The sequence below is a fragment of the Lotus japonicus genome, chromosome 3 (assembly GCF_012489685.1).
Source record: "Lotus japonicus ecotype B-129 chromosome 3, LjGifu_v1.2".
NCBI lineage: Eukaryota > Viridiplantae > Streptophyta > Magnoliopsida > Fabales > Fabaceae > Lotus > Lotus japonicus.
The window spans coordinates 81,097,343-81,120,513 of NC_080043.1; the positions used below are offsets into that span (position 1 = coordinate 81,097,343).

A 23,171-nucleotide genomic window follows, 5' to 3' on the forward strand; every position below is an offset into this window, starting at 1 on the left:
GTTGTATAAAAAATGTTTATACTGACAGTGTATTACCATTAAATTATTGTTTTTTTTAGTTCAAAAACTAGTTTTTAAAAAAGAACACAAAAAATTTAATTAAGCATATGTTTTGTAAAACTGAAAAAAACCCTTGATTTAAAAATTTAAAATGAAAACAGGAAACATCTTTTTTTTTTTGCTCAAAGGAAACATCTCTAAATTATCCACCTTAAAGGAAATAATGATAAAGGCCTGCTGCTCGGCCCATGACTCCAGCTAACTATTTTCCTTATGAAAAAAAAAAGGACCATGAAATACGAGACCATATACCAAATAATCTTAATAAGGGGTATCTATTCTAATTCTGGGCTTCACCATATCTTAAATGAATATTACTCATCAAAATTTGAAAATATTAACACTTTGCTTGGTTAGAAAAGATTTAGGGTAAAGAAAGAAAGAAAAAAAGGAAGGAAAAAAAAGTAGAAAATAAGATGATTTTATTGTAAGTTGTTTGGAAAAGAAGAAAATAAAAAGAAAAGTGGAAGAGAAGATAAAAATATATTTATGAAATGACATAAATATTAGTATAGGAGTATGAATAAATCATTACTTAAAGAGAAGCTACAATTCAGGAACCTTTGATTTACTTTTTCCATTTTCAGGGTATAATTTTTTAAAAACTCAACTAGTAGGTTGCCTGAACAGAAAAATCACATCTCTTGTTGTTTTTTCCCAACATAAACTAATCTCTTAGACTTTGAGATCACGTTAAGTTGGTAGAACTCTTTCAATAAATTAAATTATTTTTGATACACATCGCCTAAAGATTGAACTCTGAACTAAATGCTTAAATAGTTCAGTTATATATCTACCAACTATTCTAGATTATGTTAGATGTGGTTGGTACCTCACTTATTCTTATATCTCATTTCCCATTTCTTTGATAAAGGTTATAACACTTTAAACTGAAAGCAAGCGTGTAGTCAACTTAATTTGGGAGAGAAAATTTCACTCCCACATTATTCACATTGATCCTGTTCTTATTTTCCAATATACGATGAGAGTAAACTTTAAAGTTTCAACTAAAAATATTAATTAATATCAATTAACAGTCACTCTAAACCCAACTATATAAGTAACTGTCTTTCTCCTTTCTTTGAGCACCACCACACTTCAATTTCCCCCCTCACTCTGTCTTAATTTGCTCTCAGGCCAGAGCCATGAGCAAGCTAAGACAAGCCTACGCCGGAATCTCAGATTCCGGCAACCACATTTCCCTTTCTAAGTCCAAGAAGAAGCTCATCTTAGCCCTCTTCTCCGCCCTTCTACTGGCCGCCTCCGTGGCGGCCATAGTCGCCGGAGTAAACTCCCACAAGAAAAACACCACCTCCTCCTCCAGCATCACCGCCTCCTCCCTCACCCTCTCCCACCACTCCCACACCATAATCAAAACCGCCTGCAGCTCCACATTCTACCCTGAGCTCTGCTTCTCCGCCGTCGCCTCCGAGCCCGGCGTGACCCACAAAGTCACCTCCCACAAAGACGTCATAAGCCTCGTCCTCAACATCACCTTCAGAGCCGTGGAGCAAAACTTCTTCACTGTGGAGAAGCTCCTCGCCAGAAGAAAAGGCCTCACCGAGAGAGAGAAGACCGCACTCCATGATTGCTTAGAAACCATTGATGAAACCCTCGACGAGCTCAAAGAAGCGCAGAGCGATCTCAAGCTTTACCCGAACAAGAAGACTCTCTACCAGCACGCTGATGACCTCAAAACTCTCATCTCCTCCGCCATAACCAACCAGGTAACCTGCTTAGACGGATTCTCCCACGACGGCGCCGACAAGCAGGTGAGGAAGGCTCTGGAGAAAGGGCAGATTCACGTGGAGCATATGTGCAGCAATGCTTTAGCCATGGCGAAGAACATGACTGATTCTGATATTGCAGATTTTGAGAAGAACAGTGTTGCAGGGGAGAAAACAGGGAGCAGGAAATTGATGGAGGCAGGGGAGGTTTGGCCGGAGTGGATTTCTGCGGCGGATAGGAGGCTGCTGCAGGCGGGGACAGTGAAGGCGGATGTGGTGGTGGCGGCGGATGGGAGTGGGAACTTTAAAACGGTGTCGGCTGCGGTGGCGGCGGCGCCGGAGAAGAGTAAGACGAGGTATGTGATTAAGATAAAAGCAGGGGTTTACAGAGAGAATGTGGAGGTTCCAAAGAAGAAGACGAATATCATGTTCTTGGGTGATGGTAGAACTACCACCATCATCACCGGTAGCAGAAATGTTGTTGATGGAAGCACCACTTTCCACTCTGCCACCGTTGGTAAGTTCATCTTCACCCTCTCTTTCATTTCAAATTTTAGTATCTATTTGATTTTCAGTTCAAAATAACGCGTAGTATTTTATAAATTGAGATCACGATTTTCAGTACATATTTTTCGTCTGAAAAAACACTTTCCAGCGCTCTTATGTAAAAGTGAACCTCTGCTAATTTGGTCTGTTGTATACTGTGTAGCGATGTTTTCTTTCTGTTCCACCATTTTTATTAAAAATAAAAAGTTTATAATGAGGTAACCGGCACATGAATATTTAAATGTCCCCACTCCCCACATAATGCATGTACAGAAGATAATGTAATGTAATGTACATGTGTTGTGTTGTCATCCGAAAATGCTTTTCATCTTGCTTGATAAAACAAGGACAGAGTCTTAATTTCAATAAAAATAGCCAGTAGATCTGCAAAAGATAATGTCCTTTTACTGGTACCTCATTTTTTTTATGTCCAACGGTACTTCATCTTCTGTTCACATCATTTTTTTTATAACTCATAGTCTCATCATATCATATGTTATCAAGTTTCTTTATCCTGAGGGTCATATATCTACTTTAGAAAAATTAACCCAACAACAAATTAGGATTAAACAGGTTTAAGACAAGAAGAACCAACCTATTGATATTGAGGGCCCAAATATGGTTAGAGCAATATAATGGGTAAAGGCAACAACCCGTGTTTGCTGTTAAATATCTATAATATCGGGAAATCAAGGTTCCAGCTGTAAGATAACTGGGAACAACAATCCTGGGTCAGATAGCACCTTAATCCTATTGTTTTTCATCATAATTGTGATTTAAGAAATCTATTTTTAGTATTTTTTTCAAACCAAACTACCATTTTCAATAAAACTAGTCAGCATGCACATGTGCTGTTCTGTATTCTGAGAATTATTTTTGGTCAAATATGGTGTCTTTTTGTCCTAATGTTTTTCTATAATTGTGTTAAGTTTAATCGAAGGGTTGTTTAAATGACTTACGATAAAATTTGGGTTAAATAATTCATCATCCAATCACATTAGAGATAAGTGAGTTGGAATTTTTATATTTTATTTATTAATTTTTTTTCAACTCATTTATCTCCAATGTGATTGGATGATAAGTTATTTAACCCAAACTTTATCATGAGTTATTTAGACAACCCTTAATTGAAAAATTAAATTAATTTCCATATCCAGTTTTTCTTTCTCGATTTTTTCTCTGTTCAAAATATAGTACAGATCGAGCTTTCACTTTCATCAAACATGAGGTCACCCTTTTGTCAATTTTGTCTGATTTTCTGAAAAAAAGTATTTTTATCTCTTATTATAATTAATTAATTATATGTTTTTTGACGTCATAGGTAGACTGTGGTTACGTTATAATACTTGAAAAGAAACAACATAAAAATCACCTGTGTCCTTTTACTTTTTCCTATTTTATTTAATTCTTTGAGGTTCATCTAAAGTTGCACGTACTCTCTTTTAATTTTCCCCAAATTTAATCTTCATGTTAAACTTTTCCTAAGTAAATTACTTTTATATATAATAAAACTATAAAAGTATCAGCATCCTTAATAAAGGATGTTCTTTCTGGTGGAGAAAGGGGTTGGGATACAGCTAGAAAATCTTTTCATTAATTTGGCTTTTATAATATTCCTGTTCTCTGTCTTTTTCACCATTTCCACTCCACTATTTGAAACCGCGAACATTCCGTGATGTTTCTTTTGACCTATTTGCCTTCAATCATGCATGACTTTCTTCTAATAACTATGATTTTTAATCATTACTAAAAAAAATCTTTAATTGTCATCCACTCTACTTTTATATTTTTCTATCACATGGAATCATTTATCAAATATTTTTCCATATCCAATTTAATCATATATTTGCTTGACTTGTCCAGAACCTCCATTTCGCTTTCACTCCAAATCTTTTTCTTCACCTGTCATTATCTTCGATCTGTTCAAATTAAAGTCTTTCAACCTTCAATTATAACTAAAGTCCAACTTGTATGTAATTTCGTTTCATGTCACACCGCAACCTAAGCTATGCATATAGCAAAATCTCACTCACTTGTCCCCTAGTATACATGGCTTTGTTAAGCTAGACCACTTGGCCTAATTTGTCAATAAATGTAGTTGCCCTGAGAAAAGTCTAGCTTAAATTATGAGCAATCAATGCATGGTTGTCCGTTGTGAGCTCCTACCATCTAACCCTATCTCCTCTCAACTTTGCTCCAATAGAAGTCCATTAAATTGTCATGAAGTAAAGTGATCTGAATCCCATCTAGTAACACTTGGACCACTTAATTTCTTTGAACCATTCAATCACGCTAATCCTACTTATAGAACCTCTAGTTCAATTTCATTTAACCACCATAGTTAATAGCTTAGCATAGATACCATTCAGGTAATTCCACTTAATGTCATTTTGCTAGGATGAGTACGAACTCAAAGATGTACACCTCAATCTAATACACAACTTTAAACCCACGAGTAGTTGTTTCGAGTGACATACTTAATTTCTCTTAAGTAAAGTTTTAAATTTAAATTTTGTTAAAAAAAAATCTCATTAAAAATGTTAGTCATATCATCATGATATGAATGTTGTTCACGATTCTAACAAAATTGTCATCCACATGAGCTAAGAAAACAAAAATACACAACTAGCATGCACTATCCATTGCCCCACATGATCGCTCCATCACTTTTTCCCTTGATTCATGCGCTAATGTGAACTCAGCTCTCAACTTTCAATATTCTTCATGTGAAACAAAAGTGCAGCGTTCCAAATGATGTACCTTATATAAAGTATTGTTTAGCTACACATTTAAAAGATGTGGGACTTCCTAACACCATTTCTGATATTGATTTGCACATTGCAGCCGTAGTGGGTGGAAATTTCTTGGCACGAGACATAACTTTCGAGAACACAGCAGGGTCCTCAAAGCACCAAGCAGTGGCCCTACGAGTGGGCGGGGACCTCTCCGCCTTCTACAATTGCGACATCCTGGCCTACCAAGACACACTCTACGTCCACAACAACCGCCAATTCTTCGTGAACTGCCTCATAGCAGGGACAGTCGACTTCATCTTCGGCAACTCCGCGGTGGTGTTCCAGAACTGTGACATCCACGCGCGGCGACCGGGCTCAGGCCAGAAGAACATGGTCACAGCCCAGGGCCGCGTGGACCCGAACCAGAACACCGGCATTGTGATCCAAAAGTGCAGGATTGGTGCCACTAAGGACTTGGAACCTGTGAAGAATAGCTTCCCTACTTATCTTGGGAGGCCATGGAAGGAGTATTCAAGGACTGTGTTCATGCAGAGTAGTATCAGTGATGTGATTGACCCTGCTGGATGGCATGAGTGGAGTGGGAACTTTGCATTAAACACTTTGGTTTACAGGGAGTATCAGAACACTGGGCCTGGTGCTGGAACCTCTAAGAGGGTTGCTTGGAAAGGGGTTAAGGTTATTACAAGTGCTTCTGAGGCCCAGGCTTTTACTCCTGGGAGTTTTATTGCTGGGTCTAATTGGTTGGGCTCTACAGGCTTTCCCTTCTCTCTTGGGTTGTAAATTGTGTGTGGAATTTGAAGTTTCAACTCTTTTTTTTTTAATTGGAGAGAATTGCTTTTTGCACACCTCCTTTTACTATTTGCATATCCCAATCTCTTATAAATTGAAAAAGAAAATATGGGTTGGGTATGTGAATAGTAAGAAAGATGTGAAAAAAGTGATTTTATTTTAATTGGTACCTATCAAGCCGTAGAATGGAACATTAAAGTTGACCTAATAGTAAAATAACAAGAAGAAAAGGGAAGTGAGAGAGGTCATTGCACAAGATGTTTATCTGTTTGTCTATGACTTGTATTAGTTGGATTTATTGTGATATTCCATTGGTTAAATAATGATAAATGTATGTCAAGGTTTTGGCTCCCTCAAAACTGTTTTTCTTTTAATATGAGGTTATGAGATGAGATGAGAAGCTACTTCCTTCCAAGATCAGGAAAGTTCAAAGTAATAAGTTTCAACAAAGACTAACAGTCTTTACTATGGCCTAATGAGAATTAAACCTAAGTCTTTCAAAAAAAATTGTACTCAGTCAAAGAAATTTGGATAGAAGGGAAAAAATGACAGCCGCGCTTACATTATTACAGTAGATTTTCAATTCCAAAAAATCAGCTATGTATAATTTTGTTTTTGTTCAAAGATCATTCAATAGTTGGGCAAGCCCAAAGAAAGGGGATGAACAGCCCAAACCAACTATGACATGCATGGCACAGACATACAAGGTAAACAATTGTTGGGCTTTACCATTGAAATTATAACAAACATGGAACTATGACATGCATGGCACATGTATGTAAGGTTGTCAATCTCTACATATTACCAAATCTCGTGGATGGGAGGTAATCTCGTAATGTAATCTCGCATCGTGCAAAAATAATACTTTTAAAGCCATAATAATGACGAAGTCACACTAATAGTACTAAAAATTATCCAAATCATCTAACAACGACAACTAAAACTATGCATAAAATCATCAAATATCCAAATCTAAGTACCTAAGTCATAACATTTTTTTATAGGCAATAAGTCATAACAAATTAACAAAACATCAATACAAATTATGATAAATGTAAAACAAAAACAAATAGGTCACTAAAAGTTATGTGAGTAGAACAAACAATGGTTGTGAATGTAAGAATGAGGATTGATTTTGTTAAAAACCTTAAATTGGTGTGTCAAATGCCCGTGTACTACTCGTTTTTTGATATTTCAGACCAAGTAAATTAATTTCGTAATCTCGTGGTAATCTAGCGATATTACAAGAGATTAAGAAATATCTCTAGATATCACCTGAGACATGAAAAATTAGTTATTATCCCTTGCTGATCTCGTTTTTTGTACCTGATATCGTAGTCTCATAAGAGATTAAGAGATATCTCTATAGATTGACAACAATGTCTGTATGTCCTATCTACCAAATGTTGTCTAAAGTACGGTGTCAAAACTTCACAACTTTTTTTTTCATAATAAAAGAGGGCTAAAAGCTTAAGACAAATGCACTAAGGCCTCAATTAAGTATCACAGAAATCAAAACATAAAGGCACTGAGCTAAAAGAGGGAGCTTTTCATAAATTCTACATGGAGATTTAATGCTTAAGCCATTTCAGCAAAAACACTGAGTGCCTGTTCAAGAGATTCACCATGGTGGCGTGACATTCATGCGGTATGTCAACCAGATGGTCTGAATTGGTTCGATGGAGCTGTTACCAAATCAATTAAAAGTGGAGATGCTACGGATTTTTGGCACGACACTTGGATAGAGGGGGGCTGTTTGCGTGATAATTTCTATCGGCTATATAACCTCTCCAGGTTGAAATGGAGCAGCGTTGCTGACTGTGGGTGTTGGGAACATGGGAGTTGGCAATGGAAATTTGTGTGGAGGCGTCCCCTACTAGGACGGGAACTGGTGTGGGAACAGAACTTGTTGAGTGCGCTTGGGAGGGTACAATTGATTGAAGGTGTTCCGGATACTTGGGTATGGCTCCCCAGTAATGATGGAGTTTATTCTGTCCATTCTGCTTATCTTTTGTTGCAGGATCCTGCTTTGCCAGTGGCAGACCATGCGTTCTCAAATGTGTGGCAGTCTTTTGCCCCATCTAATGTGAAAGGATTTGCTTGGAGAGTGTTGTTGGACCGTATTGCGAGCAGAGAAAATTTGGTAAAGCGTCGGGTAATCCCTTCCTTAGCCGATGCCTCTTGTGTTTTTTGTAAGAATCATGTGGAATCTTGTTACCACCTTTTATTCTTGTGCCCTTTCTCCATGAGTATTTGGCAAGGATGCTTACAATGGTTGGGTGTTCTTCATTTCCCTCCAATTCTGTGCGTGATCATCTGTTTCACTTCAGATTTGGTGTTAATAATTTGCAACAGCGTTTGTCCCGCTCAATTTGGTTAGCTGTCATTTGGTCGGTGTGGTTGATAAGGAATGAGGTGGTCTTTCGAGGAGGGGCAGCAAGTGTGGAGTATGCTCTTGAGCTGATAAAGCGCAGGTCTTGGCAATGGAACAAGGCAAGTGTGAGAGGGTTTTGCTATTCGTCTTCTGCTTGGTTTTCAAATCCTCTTCTCTGCATTCTTGGGTCCTAAAGAAGCTCGTATGGCAGCTCCTTTGTTCTTGCTTTTGAGCTGGTTTTGTGTAGGGTGGTAGTGCTTTGGCTTTTTCTTTCATGCTGGCCTGCATTACCTTGTCTGGCAGCCAGTTTGGATTAATTTTGTCTTGTCATATTTAGTTAAGGTGATTAAGTTGGAGGGTCTTGTCTTCTTTCCTTCTTTTACTGTTGTTCTGGGGTGGTTTCTTTGGGCTGTCATTACATGGTTTTATCCTTGTATTTGGTTTACTTTTTTGGTCCTTCATGTATTTTGGGTTGAGTACCCCTTGTACTCTCTTTTAATACAATTTTGCTTATCTAAAAAAAAAACTGAGTTTGCTTATCTTTAAATATGTGGGTGCGTATTGTTAGAAGTAATGCAAATTAAGTCTTAGGGTTAGCCATTAATGTTGTGTGATTAGTGGGTATTAATTGCTATTAAGCTTTGGGTTTTGGCATTGACTATAAGTAGTCATGATGTGTAATGAATATACACAGAATATCAGAAATAAAATTACTCCCACTTTACTCAACTTTTTCTCTCTCTCTGTTACTGCATTTACTCTTGAGATTCTTGTTTCTGTTTTCTCCAACAAACTGGTATCCAGAGCCACCGTCTTCGACCTGTGACTGAGTGCATCGTCTCACTACAGCGTTCCTCACCGCTCTACCGTCCCACTCCGGCGTTCATCACGGTGGTTACCACCGCGTCGTCTTCTTCCTTGATTCGTTTTACTTCTGGGTTGTTCTTGATTCTGGATTCGCAATAAAGCGATGACCTCGACGAACACATGCATTCCGATGAACCTTCCGGTTCTCAATGGGAAAAACTGGAAGAGGTGGAGCGTTCAGATGAAGGCGATTATGGGTTTCCAAGAAGTTCTGGAGATTGTTGAGAATGGGTTCCCTGTTCTTGGAGAAGCACCCACTGAGGCACAAACTGCTGCGCACAAGGAGAACAAACGGAAGGATTTCAAAGCTACTTGTCTTCTTCATCAATGTGTTGATGAAGCTCACTTCGAGAAGATTTCAACGACAAAATCTTCAAAGGAAGCATGGACGATTCTGGAAACATGCAACGAAGGGGCTGAGCAACTGAAGAAAATTCGCTTGCAAACGATGAGAAGACAATACGAGCTGATGCAGATGGAATCGAACGAGAAGATTGCTCAATTTTTCAATTGGGTGATCACACATACGAACGGCATTAAGGCCAATGGAGAGGTAATGACGGATCAGATTATCGTGGAGAAGATTCTGCGAACTTTAACCCCAAAATTCGATCATATTGTTGTTGCGATTGAAGAATCAAGAAAGCTCGACACTCTGAAAATATAGGATCTTCAAGGTTCTCTTGAAGCACATGAGTAGAGGCTCATGGAGCGGTCCACTGACAAGCCTCAGGATCAAGCACTGCAGGCCCAGACTTCCAAGAAAGGGGGTAGTTTCAGGGGTGGATACAAGAGTGGTCGTGGTAAAGGTAAAGATACCAAGTATGATTCCAAGAATAGCAACTTGAAGAATCAGGATCAGGACAAGGCTGAACACAACCCTGATGAAGATTCTGGCAAAAGGGGTAGCTCCAGCAACTGGCGTGGAGGCAGAAGAAAATTTGATAGGAAACGCATCAAATGTTTCAATTGTGGCAAAATTTGTCACTTCTCATCTGAATGCAAAGCACCTCCTGGTCAAGGTGAAAATCACAAGGACAAGCAGCATGATGAAGCAAATCTGGCAAGAGAAGACCGTGAGGTAACTTCCACTGAAACACCACTCTTGTTGATGATGGTAACTAGTAATGTACTAGATGGTGATGATAGATGGTGTTTAGACTCTGGCTTCTCAAACCACATGACTGGACATAGAGATTAGTTAATAAATTTTGATGAGAATAGAAAAAGTAGTGTTAGATTTGCTGATGGTAGAGTGCTTCATGCTGAGGGTATGGGTGATGTAATGTTTAGTGATAAAAAAGGGTCAACAAGTATTGCTAGCTGAAGTTTGGTATGTTCCTAGCATGACTAGCAATCTGATCAGTTTGGGGCAGTTAGTTGAGAAGGATTTTGATATTAGCATGAGGAAAAGGTTCCTGGAAATCTTTGATCCTTCAAGGAGGAAGCTATTGAGAACTGAACTGTCTCCGAATAGGACATTTAATGTGCAACTCAAGGCTTTTGAATCTCAGTGTCTAAATGCCTCAGTTCTGGCTGAGGATGCCTGGCTATGGCATTGGAGGTTTGGACACTTGAATTTCAAAGATCTCAGCATGATACAAACCAAAAAGCTAGTAACTGGCCTCCCTCACATTTCATTACCAACCAAGGTGTGTGACTGTTGCTTGATCAGCAAGCAACCGAGAACTTCCTTTAGTGACTATACACCCTCAAAAGCAAATGGATTATTGGATGTAGTATACTCTGATGTGTGTGGTCCATTTTCAGTTCCATCTTTTGGTGGAAGCAAATATTTTGTATCCTTTGTTGATGATTGGAGCAGAAAAGTGTGGGTGTATCTCATTAAGCTGAAGAGTGAAGTTTTTTCTATCTTCAAAGAGTTTAAAACTCTGGTAGAGAAACAATCTGAGAAGTCAATCAAAGTTCTAAGGACTGATGGTGGTGGAGAATTTACTTCAAGTGAAATGGAAAGTTTCTGCAAGGATCAAGGCATTATACATGAAATAACAGCACCATATACCCCCCAACATAATGGGATTGCCGAAAGAAGAAACAGAACCATATTGAATATGGTTAGGAGCATGTTGAAGACTAAATCACTACCTCATGGCTTCTGGGGTGAGGCAGTGTCCACAACAGTTTATGTTCTCAATAGGTGCCCCACAAAGAGACTTCAATCCAAGGTTCCAGAAGAAGCTTGGTCAGGGATCAAACCTTCTGTAAACCATCTGAGAATTTTTGGATCTCTATGCTATAGGCACATCCCAGATCAAAGAAGACAGAAGTTGGATGATAAGAGTGAAGCCCTAGTGTTTGTGGGATATAATTCTACAGGGTCCTACAAGTTATACAATCCCAAGACTAAACAAGTGTTATTTAGTAGAGATGTATACTTTGATGAGGCAAGCTCATGGAAGGACTTGAAAGAACAATCACCAACCATGATCAATGTGTTGCTTGACTGGGAAGAAAGAGATTTAGTGCACACTGACTTACAGGAAACTCCAGCTGAGGTTCAAGACCAAGCTCCAATACAACCTCAAGTGAATTCACCAATCACTCCACCATCCTTGAACAATATACCATCAAGAATTAAGAGTCTTCCTCCGCATCTCAGAGATTTTCAGTTGTTCAGAGATGACACTATTAATGAGGAGGGAGTTTTGAAGAAGCTCACTCACAACAAGTTTGGTTAGAAGCCATGAAGGAGGAGCTGAGGTCTATTGAGAAGAATGGTACATGGGAACTAGTGACACTACCTATCAACAAGGTTCCTATCTCAGTTAAATGGGTCTTTAAGGTAAAACTTAAACCTGATGGAACCATAGATGCAAAAAGAGGGTCTTGACTATTCAGAGGTCTTTGCACCTGTTGCAAGACTTGAAACTGTGAGACTATTGGTTGCACTAGCAAACTGGAAGAAATGGACATTGTGGCAGCTAGATGTAAAATCAGCTTTCCTCAATGGTCCACTAGAAGAAGAAGTATTCATAGTACAACCTCCAGGCTTTGTTGTGAAGGGAAGTGAAGAGAAAGTTCTCAAGCTGAAGAAGGCTCTTTATGGCCTCAAGCAAGCTCCTAGAGCTTGGAACAAGAGGATTGATTCCTTCCTCATCAAGACAGGATTTCTGAAATGGTCTGTTGAACATGGAATCTATTTCAAGGGACTTTCTGATCAAGGAGTTTTATTTCTTTGCTTATATGTAGATGATTTACTCATCACAGGAAATAACTCCTCAGATATTGAAAGCTTGAAGAATCAATTAAAGAAGGAATTTGAGATGACTGATCTGGGCAACTTGTCATATTTTCTGGGAATGGAGTTTGTTCAAACTGAGAAGGGCATGTTTATGCATCAGAGAAAATATATGATGGAAGTGCTCAAGAGATTTAAGATGTGGGACAGCAATGGATCAGACATTCCAGCTGAGGTTAATCTAAAGCTTGACAAATGTGAGAATGAACCTTTGACTGATGCTACTATGTATAGACAAATGGTGGGGAGTCTAAGGTTTATTTGCCATACTAGACCTGAAATTTCATTCAGTGTTGGTATGATAAGTAGGTTTATGAGTGAACCAAGGCACTCTCACCTAGTGGCAGCCAAGAAGATCATGAGGTATCTCAAGGGAACACTATCCTATGGCATTTTATTTCCCCATCAGGATGAGAAGGTCAAGCTACAACTCGTAGCTTATTCAGACTCTGATTGGTGTGGAGATTTAGTGGATCGAAAGAGTACTATGGGGTATGTCTTTACCTTTGCAGGTGCTCCAATTTCTTGGTGCTCCAAGAAACAGTCAGTGGTTGCTCTCTCAACATGTGAAGCAGAATATATTTCTGCTTGTTCACCAGCATGTCAAGCCTTATGGCTTCATACCTTACTCCTTGAGCTGAAGATTGATATTGGAGACTATGTGGAGCTACTAGTAGATAATAGATCTGCTATCGATTTGTCCAAGAACCCTGTGGCACATGGCCGCAGCAAGCACATAGAAATCAAGTATCATTTCCTTAGTGACCAAGTAAGCAAGGGGAAGGTGAAGATTAGCCATTGTAGAACTGACTTACAACTGGCAAACATCATGACCAAGCCTTTGCGGGCTGACAGATTCAAGGAGCTGAGAAGATTGATTGGTGTTACTTCTACTTGTTAGAACATCTCTGAGTTGAGTTGGTGAAGTAGTGGATAGGATTGGCAGGTTTTTTTAAGCATGTAAATGCTGTTTTTTTTACTGTTTTTACTATCAGCTATTTTGCATTATGGGGGAGTGTTAGAAGTAATGCAAATTAAGTCTTAGGGTTAGCAATTAATGTTGTGTGATTAGTGGGTATTAATTGCTATTAAGCTTTGGGTTTTGGCATTGACTATAAGTAGTCATGATGTGTAATGAATATACACAGAATATCAGAAATAAAATTACTCCCACTTTACTCAACTTTTCCTCTCTCTCTGTTACTGCATTTACTCTTGAGATTCTTGTTTCTGTTTTCTCCAACACGTATAATGGACACCAGTCAACTTGGTGGTGTAGTGTATCCATACACCACAAAAATTAACCACAGGATATAGTATTAAAAAAATTAACGATAGAGATTGATGAAAGATAGTTGATTACAATTACATTCATACCCTCTAATGGGTTCTGACTTCTGAGATTGTATATTGATCTGGCTTATGCTGTTTTGCTCCCCTGTTTTGCGTGGGTTACTGCTACTACAACTGCAAGTTCTGCATAATAGGGAATAGCTTGATAGAAGAGGAGGTTTCCAAACGCTGGCTCTTGACTAGGAATTAATTGGGGTGCATAATAGTGGTCCAAGACCTTTATTAAAACATATTATTAATTGATTTTTCAAAAAAAAAGGTTGGGAATAACTTCATCGGCGCTGCTGCGGTGGGAGGTGAGCGGCGGCGACTAGAGGCTAGAGCAGTGATGGGTGGTACATTTTCATGACTTCTTGTTTCACCCCATCGATTTCCCTTTCCACAACTCCGCAACCGTCTTTTCTTCCACCTTCCTTTTCTGCCACCACCGTCTTCACCAGAGTCATCGGATTCATCAATTGCAAGTTTTCCACCCCTCGCCTACACCCTTACCGCACATAGCCTCATCCACCATTCAAATTTGTCCTAAATCAGCCTAAGAAAATGACTCAAAGGGAAGAACCCAAATTAGATTTCATGTGCGACACCAACCAGAATAGAAAGATAGAGGTGCTGCGGTCATGGAGAGTCTGAAAATAACACTAGAGGATGAGATGAGGATGATGGTTAAGGATCTCACTGACTGGCTCGAGTTCATGGTCCAATTGGGTCTCAATTCGCTCTGGACCCTCAATCTTCAGAACATTAGGGGAGAAAGGGAGATAACGGTTTTGTTGCTGGCTGGCGGTGCTCAAGTGGCTATGTGTGGCGACATTGGGAGAAGGTTGGTGTTGGAGATCCTCGCATGAGCTAACTGCAACGAGGAAAGCTCGTTACTGGCCACATGTTTGACAGCGGAGACAACGATATCCAAGGTGAGGAGCGGTGAGAGCAATGGAGGCTGATTGGGTGGAGGAGAAGATGAGACTTGGGACGATGCGACGGCGGGGGCGGAGGTGCAAAACTATGGTTGGAAGGTTGAAGACAAGGACAACCTAATATTTTCACATAAAAATTTGATGGAGTTTGAGTACCCCACCTAATTGAGTGGAGCACGTTATACGCACCCTAAATATGTTTCCAATGAATATGCATGCTAGTTCTTGCCAATCGAGAAATTAAACTCCCTATCCAAAGGTGGACTAGTGTGGGTTCCATGCAAAAGTGCCTCTAGCCACTTTAGAATTCGATTCAATTATGACTTAGAGAATCCTCTAGATTGAGCAATGTACACTCTATGAAAAATGCTCCATAATTCAGGCTGCAAAATTAAGCAAGCTTCCCAATAATCATGTAGCTAGCCTACTATGAAAGTATCGTTGTGATCTCTAATTACACCACCCACATGCAAGCCGCACTATTAGAGGCCGGAAGAATAGAACCATCAGAAATTAATTTCTTTTTTTTTTTTTTTTGGTCAAATGTTCATAGTTCATTCATAACCCAAGGGTTGCCTAACGGCACTTACAACATGCGAGAATAAATCTCAACGAGCGATATCGCAATGCAAAACATGAGCAATTTAAGTACAAGAAGCATGCACACTCAAACATAAAGCTGAAACATCCAGCATAAAACATGATGTAAAACCCTAAGGGCCATTCAAAAGTCCCTAAACCCCAAAATACCAAAGAGCCTGATTGACTTCTGAGCGGAGAAGTATCAATCTTCAGTTTTAACCGGCGCTCCCCAAACACAACTCACTCGGCTCTGCCGTAGTTGCAAACAGTCCGTTATTCGATTTATGGCTCCACCACAGAAACTAATATTTTCATTGGGCCCATTAAAAGGCAAAAACACGTGCACTAACAGTTGGTGGGCTGCAGAAAGGCAGCAAAAACCTCTGTGCAGTATATTTTTCTATTGTGGGCTGAGATATCATTGTAGTCCAATTTAGATATTGGCTTCATCACTTAGACCTATTTTGCTAGCCCTATATACAGACTTACTTAATTTAAAATTGTTCTTTCCTTGTGAAGCAAATAATCACTTCCTTTCATTTTCGTAACACTCAGCATTAAGCATTAGGGAAAAATACTAATAATATTTGAAGTTGTTTTGGTCAAATGATATTTTAAGCTTATAGGGGCAAATTGGAATATTGTTGTCCCTTATTAAAAAAACCCAAGAACAATAACAGGTACTAGAGGTTAGTGGAATCAGGAAACATAAAGAAACAAATGGCATGTGTATTGGCGCGATTACCGGGTAGTATACTACGCGGCCTGCAATTTTTATGACATTGCCATATGCACACCATATTTATTACTAAAATTTCGAAGATTTTTTCTAATAAAAATAATCGAAATAGAACAAAAAGATACTCCAAAATTCTTTATTTTTTAAAAACTGATTGAAGTTCATTTATGCATTTATTTTCCGAGTATATAAATTGAAAGCCAGCTGTTCAGCTTTACCTTTTGGGTTGAAATATTTTTGCACCATTTGGACGAACATTCAATTGCTATATTTGGCAGAAATTTATGGTTGGGATGTTTATGAAAAAGAATGAAACGCGTTCTAAACAAACTATGGTGGGATAGATCTTAAAAAAACACAGCTCAGCTTCATTATGAAATGAATCACTATCTTAACGAAACCGCGGCTCTTATTCTGTCACTCATTCCCAAACAGTGTACAGATTTTTTAACTCATTTTTATTGTTTTACAATATCATTTCTAAACATGAATTCATTCTCTTAAGTTTAATTTGACATGCTGAGCTTAATTATAGTAGTAAATATAAGTTTATTACACTTTTAAAATAAATGCAACCACTGAATGTATATATCAACTTTGGTAAATAATTTTTAATTTGTTATACACATGTACTTATAGAGGTCAATTATATGGCACACTTAATTTGTCCCATGAGGACTAAGTGTGGACGGCTAACTTCGCTCCCTGCTGTGATCTTGTTCGTTCTCTTTAGGACATTTTGCTGAATCTTTTTTAGTAAAAGTCCTACTTTATTGTCCAAAAAAACTTACTGGGAGCTGAATAGTTGATCCAGCTGAACCAAATATCTTGAATTTAAATGCTAGTATGCTACATTTAATACTTCAAATTAGAATCTGTCCGTAATAAATTTACCCAAGTTGATTAGTTTTAGATCAAATCAATTAGAAAACAAACAAACTCAAATCAATATCAACAAATTAAAATGTCCAAACGTGTTTGCTCTCTTTTGGTCAAAGATAATATGAAACGTGTATTGTTCTGTCAAACTTTTAAGTAAAGATGAATAATTATGTAATCAATTCGTGAAACATTATGATCATACCTTCTTCCTGAGTTATTACCATGCGTAAAATACAATTTTTACATATATATTTTATATCCTTTTATTATATTTTGCCACATAATCTATCAATTTTCTATTTTCTTCACTTCTAAATCATTTAAAGACTTTGATTTTCTCCTTGTACAGGACCCCCCTCCTGACTTGGAACCTTTGTTGCTAGCTGACTCTCTAGGAACAACCTTTGTGAGATTGTAAGTTTTTTTTTCTTCTTTTTTCCTGTTTTTCTTTCTTTGTCATTAAGCATCAAAAAATAAAATAAAAAAACTTAAATGTAGAAGCATAGAACCTAAGTGCCGGCAAAAAAATTCAATTCTTTTTTACTTCCTCCGTTCCTATTTATCTGTTCAGGAAAAGAAAGGAAAGCAATTAATTATGTTGATTTTCATAAAAATATTATTTGTTTTTCTATATCATCCTTTAGAATGTATTTTATCTTTCTTCATTTATTGTTTTTGTAGAAAAACATCAATTAATGCTCTCTTGAAACTCTAAGTGCACAGATATATAGAAACATAATTTTTTCTTCAAAGTGAACAGTTAATAAGGAACGGAGGGAGTACCTCACGGCAAGCCCATTAGGGTGACAAAAATGTAAGTTTTCTAAAAGTCCTATTTGAATTTAAACTTAACAATCCTAAATTTTTGTTAAAGCTTTTTGTTCTAAGATGATGATTAATTAGTACATCTGAATCTTAATATAGAAGCATCATGGAAAGGACAATTTTAATATCATCCTAATATAAAAAGGCATATATATAGCACTTGATTGATTTAATTAAAGTAATAAGAGATTGTATATAATATGCCACGTACGATGCACACTGTTTCCTTTCTCTTATAAAATGCAATCAAAGTACCACAAAAACCCAAACCTTGTTACCTGTAAACATTTTCAACTTCGAAAGAAACACATTCTTCACCTTTCTCAGTAGAGTACACTGTCACTTGCAGAGGCTGCAAGCATTGAGAACAAACCAAAACAATGGATTCTATGAAGTCCTTCAAAGGATATGGCAAAGTTGATGAAATGGAGCAACAAGCCTTTCAGAAAAAGACACGTAAGCGCATGATCATCATGATCATCTCTTCCGTGATTCTAGTAGCGGTGATCATCGCCGCGGTTGTAGGATTCGTGGTGCACAAGCGCAGCACCTCATCACAACCCAACTCGGTCTCACCCACTGAGTCAACCCCGGCCGCGCAACTCAAAGCGGTTTGCATGGTGACTCAGTACCCCAACTCGTGCTTCTCCGCAATCTCCTCCTTACCGGATTCCAACACCACCGATGCCAAAACCCTCTTCAAGCTCTCCCTCCGTGCCGCGATCGATGAGCTGTCGAAACTCACGCGCGTGACTCCCAAACTCCACGCCGTTAACGACACGCGCCTCCGGAAGGCAATCGCCGTCTGCGCCGATGTCCTTAACGACTCGCTGGGTAGTCTCAACGACTCGATCTCCTCCCTCGACGGCGAGATCCCATCTCCGGCGAAGGTCGCCGACTTAGAGACATGGCTCAGCGCCGCCCTTACGGACCACGACACGTGCTTGGACGCCATTGGTGAATTGAACTCCACCGCCGCGCGTGGAGTTCTTCTGGAGATGGGGACCGCCATGAGAAACTCGACGGAGTTTGCCAGTAACAGCTTGGCGATCGTGACGAAGATCTTACGGCTGGCCGCGAAGTTCCAACGGCGGAGGCTGCTCGGGGAGTTCCCGGAGTGGGTGGGTGCGGCGGAGCGGAGGCTGCTGGCGGCCGGGAATGAGACGGTGCCTGATGCGGTGGTGGCGAAGGACGGGACTGGACAGTTCAGGACGATTGCGGAGGCGCTGAAGGGGGTGGCGAAGAAGAGTGAGAAGAGGTTTGTGGTGTATGTGAAGAAAGGAGAGTATGTTGAGAACATTGATTTGGATAAGAACACTTGGAATGTGATGATCTACGGCGATGGCATGACGGAGACCATTATCTCCGGTGGCCGGAACTTCATCGACGGCACGCCCACTTTTGAAACCGCCACTTTTGGTAACTTTTACAAATTTCTCTATTTTTTATTTATTTATTGGTTTAATTAATATCTAAATGTTAAATAATTAGAAAATAACCAATGTTGACAGTGATGATATACACTGATGAAGTGATGATACTGCAAATTTTGTTTTGACTACTTTGAAGTTTTTGTTAAAAAATCAACTATTTGGTTGTACATTCAAAATGGTCTATGAATAGGAAGTTTTTAAAATTTCTTATAATTTTATGTTACAATTTTATAGGAGTTTTGGTACATACATAGAATAGAACTTAAGACGACTTTGTTAGGATTCAACTTGCTTGTTATGTTCTGATGGGAAAAAAACAAGTTTTTGATTATGCATGTGGCATGTGCTGTAGTGGGAATTGGGAAATATCTTGTTTGTGTGGCGAACCACATGGTTTTGATGCCATCATGTGAACTTGATCTGATCTTAGAGAAAGGGTGCCTTGTCCCACTCTTTAATCTTTTTGACCCTCCAAAAATCATGATGTTTCATGGCCTTGGCCTACCATGTGGATGTTTGTTTTATACTTCAATTCATCACTTAGTCATATCCTTACTATCCACACTTGAGACAACAAACATGGTTTTAGGTGCTTACCTGTTGGTCCTCTTCTTTTGTTTAATGCGTTGACATGTTGACATCAATGCAAAATGCATGTAACTCAATCGTGATATCAGTTGAGTTAATGTAAAAGCACATTCGAATGCCTTGTTAGTTGGTACTAACTAGAAGCGTGTTTATTTTTTGCAGCTGCTAAGGGCAAGGGATTCATTGCCAAAGACATTAAGTTTGTGAACACCGCAGGTGCAGCTAAGCACCAGGCTGTAGCAATGAGATCAGGCTCAGATCGTTCAGTGTTCTACAGATGCTCGTTTGACGGCTTCCAAGACACCCTCTACGCACATTCCAACCGCCAATTCTACCGCGAATGTGACATCACTGGCACCATAGACTTCATATTCGGCAATGCAGCTTCAATTTTCCAAAACTGCAAGATCATGCCTAGGCAGCCTATGCCAAACCAGTTCAACACCATCACAGCTCAGGGCAAGAAGGATCCAAACCAGAACACTGGTATTGTGATTCAGAAATCAACCATCACCCCCTTAGAAAGCACTTACACAGCACCAACTTACCTTGGCAGGCCTTGGAAAGATTTCTCCACCACTTTGATCATGCAATCTGAGATTGGATCATTCTTGAAGCCAGTTGGGTGGGTGAGTTGGGTGGCAAATGTGGATCCTCCAGCTACCATATTCTATGCTGAGCACCAGAATTCTGGGCCTGGTTCAGATGTGGCCCAGAGGGTTAAATGGACCGGTTATAAGTCCACACTTACTGCTGATGACTTGGGGAAGTTCACTTTGGCATCGTTTATTCAAGGCCCTGAGTGGTTACCAGACACTGCCGCGGCGTTTGATTCTACCTAGTGATTTTCTACATACATATTCATACCAGCTACTGATCATAATTTTCTTTTGTTTTATTTTTTTATGGTAGATTTCTTTTGTCTAATCACACTGTTATTAGTTATTACACGCATTTTTTTAACCTCCTTTTAAATGGTTTGTTATTCGCCCAACAAAAAATGGTTTGTAAAATTTTCTAGGTGATGCGATTAATCGATTATATAAGAAGGATATTTCAATTTTTCAAATGCGAGAAATTAAACATATTGACTGCCAATGTAATTAAGGCTATTGTTTGGATTTCTTTCTCTCCTTTTTTCCCCCAAGGCCAACTTCCTATTGACATATGTTAAAGTATAAAAATGAAAAAAACGACACATCCTATAGCACTTTTTGTTTAATCATAATCAAGGATTAGCAAAAGAGAGGATAGTCATGTTATACCAAAGAACACAAAAGTGATTTTCCATTTTTATGAATTTTCTTCATAAATTTTTCTTCAACTTCTTTGATGCGTGTTTTATGTTATCTTCAATTCAACTTTATCTATTGAATTTTGGTTGCGTAAACACAAACTTAAGGGGGTTCGTTTGGTGCGCCGTATTAGGCATAATAATAGTATAAGCTTATACAATACATTTTAAACTTATCCCTTGTTTGGTGCTCACAGTGTATTGTATAAGCTTATTCATCAATCTCCTCTTATACATCAAAATGATGATTATTTAATCCACCATATAGATGATGGATAAAACATGATAAGAGTACAATGTATAAACTACTTCAATATATTTAATCAACCGCTACCACAATCACCCTCCACCACCATCGTCGCCGGCACCACCACCACCACCACCGTTGCTGCCACTACAACAACCTTCCACCACTACCGCCACCACCACAACCACCCTCCACCACCGTCGCCGCCACCACCACCACCGTCACCGCCACCACAACCACCCTCTCCACCACTACCACCACCAGCGTTGCTGCCACCACAACCACCCTCCACCACCACCGCCTCCATGCTACCACGTCGCTGCCACCACCACCACCACCGTCGTCGCCACCACAACCACTGCCTCCACTACCACCACTATCGTCGCCGCCACCACAACCACCCTCCACCACCACCGCCTCCACCACTACCTTCGCCGCACCACCAAAACGCTCTAGTCATCGTTATTGCCATTACCACCATCATCTACCATCACCGCCGCCGCCGCCACCACCATTATCGTCGCCCCCACCCTCTACCATCACCGCCGCCACTACCGCCACCACAACCACCATTATCGCCGCCCCCACCCTCCACCGCCACAACCACCAATATCACCATCCACCACCACTGTCATCACCATTGCCACTACCACCAATACCGTCGCTGCCACCACCACCACCACTGCCACCATCATCACCTTCCAATACCACCACTACCACACCACCAGCGTTGCCACCAAATTATACAGTGTATGACCAAACGTTGTATAGTATTAAAATTTTATCAGACCTTATCCTATCAGGCTTAATACAATCAGGTCTTATACTATCAGGTCTTATTCTATCAGGTCTTATACTATACAACGTACCAAACGGGCCCTAAGATTATGTTTGAATACGTTGACGCAAATAGATTTGATGAGAAATACGTGAAATTTCCCCTAAATGGAGATTTGGTCAATGAGGTATACATAAAGTTCCCCTTGCATTCGATGCTCCTGCTTCGGAAAAGGTTTATAGGCTTCGCAAAGTACTTCATCGGTTGCATCAAACCCCTTGTTGTTAGTTTAGCAAACTAGTTTTTGCCTTGAAGTGTTATGGGCTTTGGCAATCTACTTCTGATCATTTCTCTTTTTACTTTAATTTAAGGATTTTGATGATTTAGTGACCAGTGAGAATGATAATGAAGTTATTCACCATTTGAAGAATATTTTTCTTTCCCTCATATCTTATATAAATTTGTGATGAGATCAATGAAATGAGGCTGATTCAATTTCTCTATTAAACATTTTATTCCGGTAGGCTCTGCATATGATCAACCCCTAGGTCAATCGAGTTGTGTCTCCTCCTGATTAGGCATAAAGCTGACCGCCTCCTACCGATTACCCTCAAGCACGACTCGACTGGACCATTCGGTCACCCATGAGGGTAAGATCCTCATCGCCTCACCCATCCATCACTGACTCTATGGCCTAGCTACAAGGGGTATTGCGAGGCTCGAGGTCTAGTCCTCACTAACTAGAGACCCTTGGCCATTAGATTAGTGCATACAGTTGGTGGCTCAGAGGGATCCAATGCTCTACGAGCACTCAAATCGTAGGCACTCATGACACGTCCCTGAGCTACTCCTACCATATGAACGAGTATATAAGGCTATCTCACAAAAGGGTTTAAGTGCGCTGTCTATTCTTCATAACATAAAGATTTCCTTAAATGACTCAGCCATTAACTTAGGCATCGAGTGCCTTCGTACGGAGCCCACCCGGGCTAGGACACAGTGTTTGGACCCCAGTTCATCCTCGTCACTCCGCCCAAGAAAAGATTCTCCGGCCCAAGGTTCCACCGCATACGATCACATTTCTTATCTCCATTTGCTCTACATGCATGTGTGACTGACTGACTGTTTAAAATTGAAGACTATATAATACCGGAG

At 39.5% G+C, this 23,171-nt stretch overlaps 2 protein-coding genes across 2 annotated transcripts; both read left to right on the top strand.

The window, feature by feature from the left end:
• The first annotated feature begins 1,127 nt into the window (after positions 1-1,127).
• LOC130746391 (pectinesterase) lies at positions 1,128-6,229 on the top strand. The gene is made up of 2 exons (XM_057599005.1): positions 1,128-2,304; positions 5,178-6,229. Exons 1-2 carry the CDS (start codon positions 1,206-1,208, stop codon positions 5,867-5,869), a joined length of 1,791 nt encoding a protein of 596 aa, XP_057454988.1. The 5' UTR covers positions 1,128-1,205; the 3' UTR covers positions 5,870-6,229.
• Positions 6,230-17,918: 11,689 nt separating this feature from the next.
• LOC130746392 (pectinesterase 3) lies at positions 17,919-20,672 on the top strand. Its single transcript, XM_057599007.1, has 2 exons — positions 17,919-19,095; positions 19,860-20,672. Exons 1-2 carry the CDS (start codon positions 18,057-18,059, stop codon positions 20,537-20,539), a joined length of 1,719 nt encoding a protein of 572 aa, XP_057454990.1. The 5' UTR covers positions 17,919-18,056; the 3' UTR covers positions 20,540-20,672.
• The last annotated feature ends 2,499 nt before the right edge of the window (positions 20,673-23,171 follow it).

Excerpts from the sequence above, each read along its gene's own strand:
- LOC130746392 (XM_057599007.1), top strand. The coding sequence starts at position 18,057 with ATGGATTCTATGAAGTCCTTCAAAGGATATGGCAAAGTTGATGAAATG. Across the intron at positions 19,096-19,859 it reads TTTTGAAACCGCCACTTTTG|CTGCTAAGGGCAAGGGATTC; the intron begins GTAACTTTTACA and ends TATTTTTTGCAG.
- LOC130746391 (XM_057599005.1), top strand. The coding sequence starts at position 1,206 with ATGAGCAAGCTAAGACAAGCCTACGCCGGAATCTCAGATTCCGGCAAC. Across the intron at positions 2,305-5,177 it reads TTTCCACTCTGCCACCGTTG|CCGTAGTGGGTGGAAATTTC; the intron begins GTAAGTTCATCT and ends TGCACATTGCAG.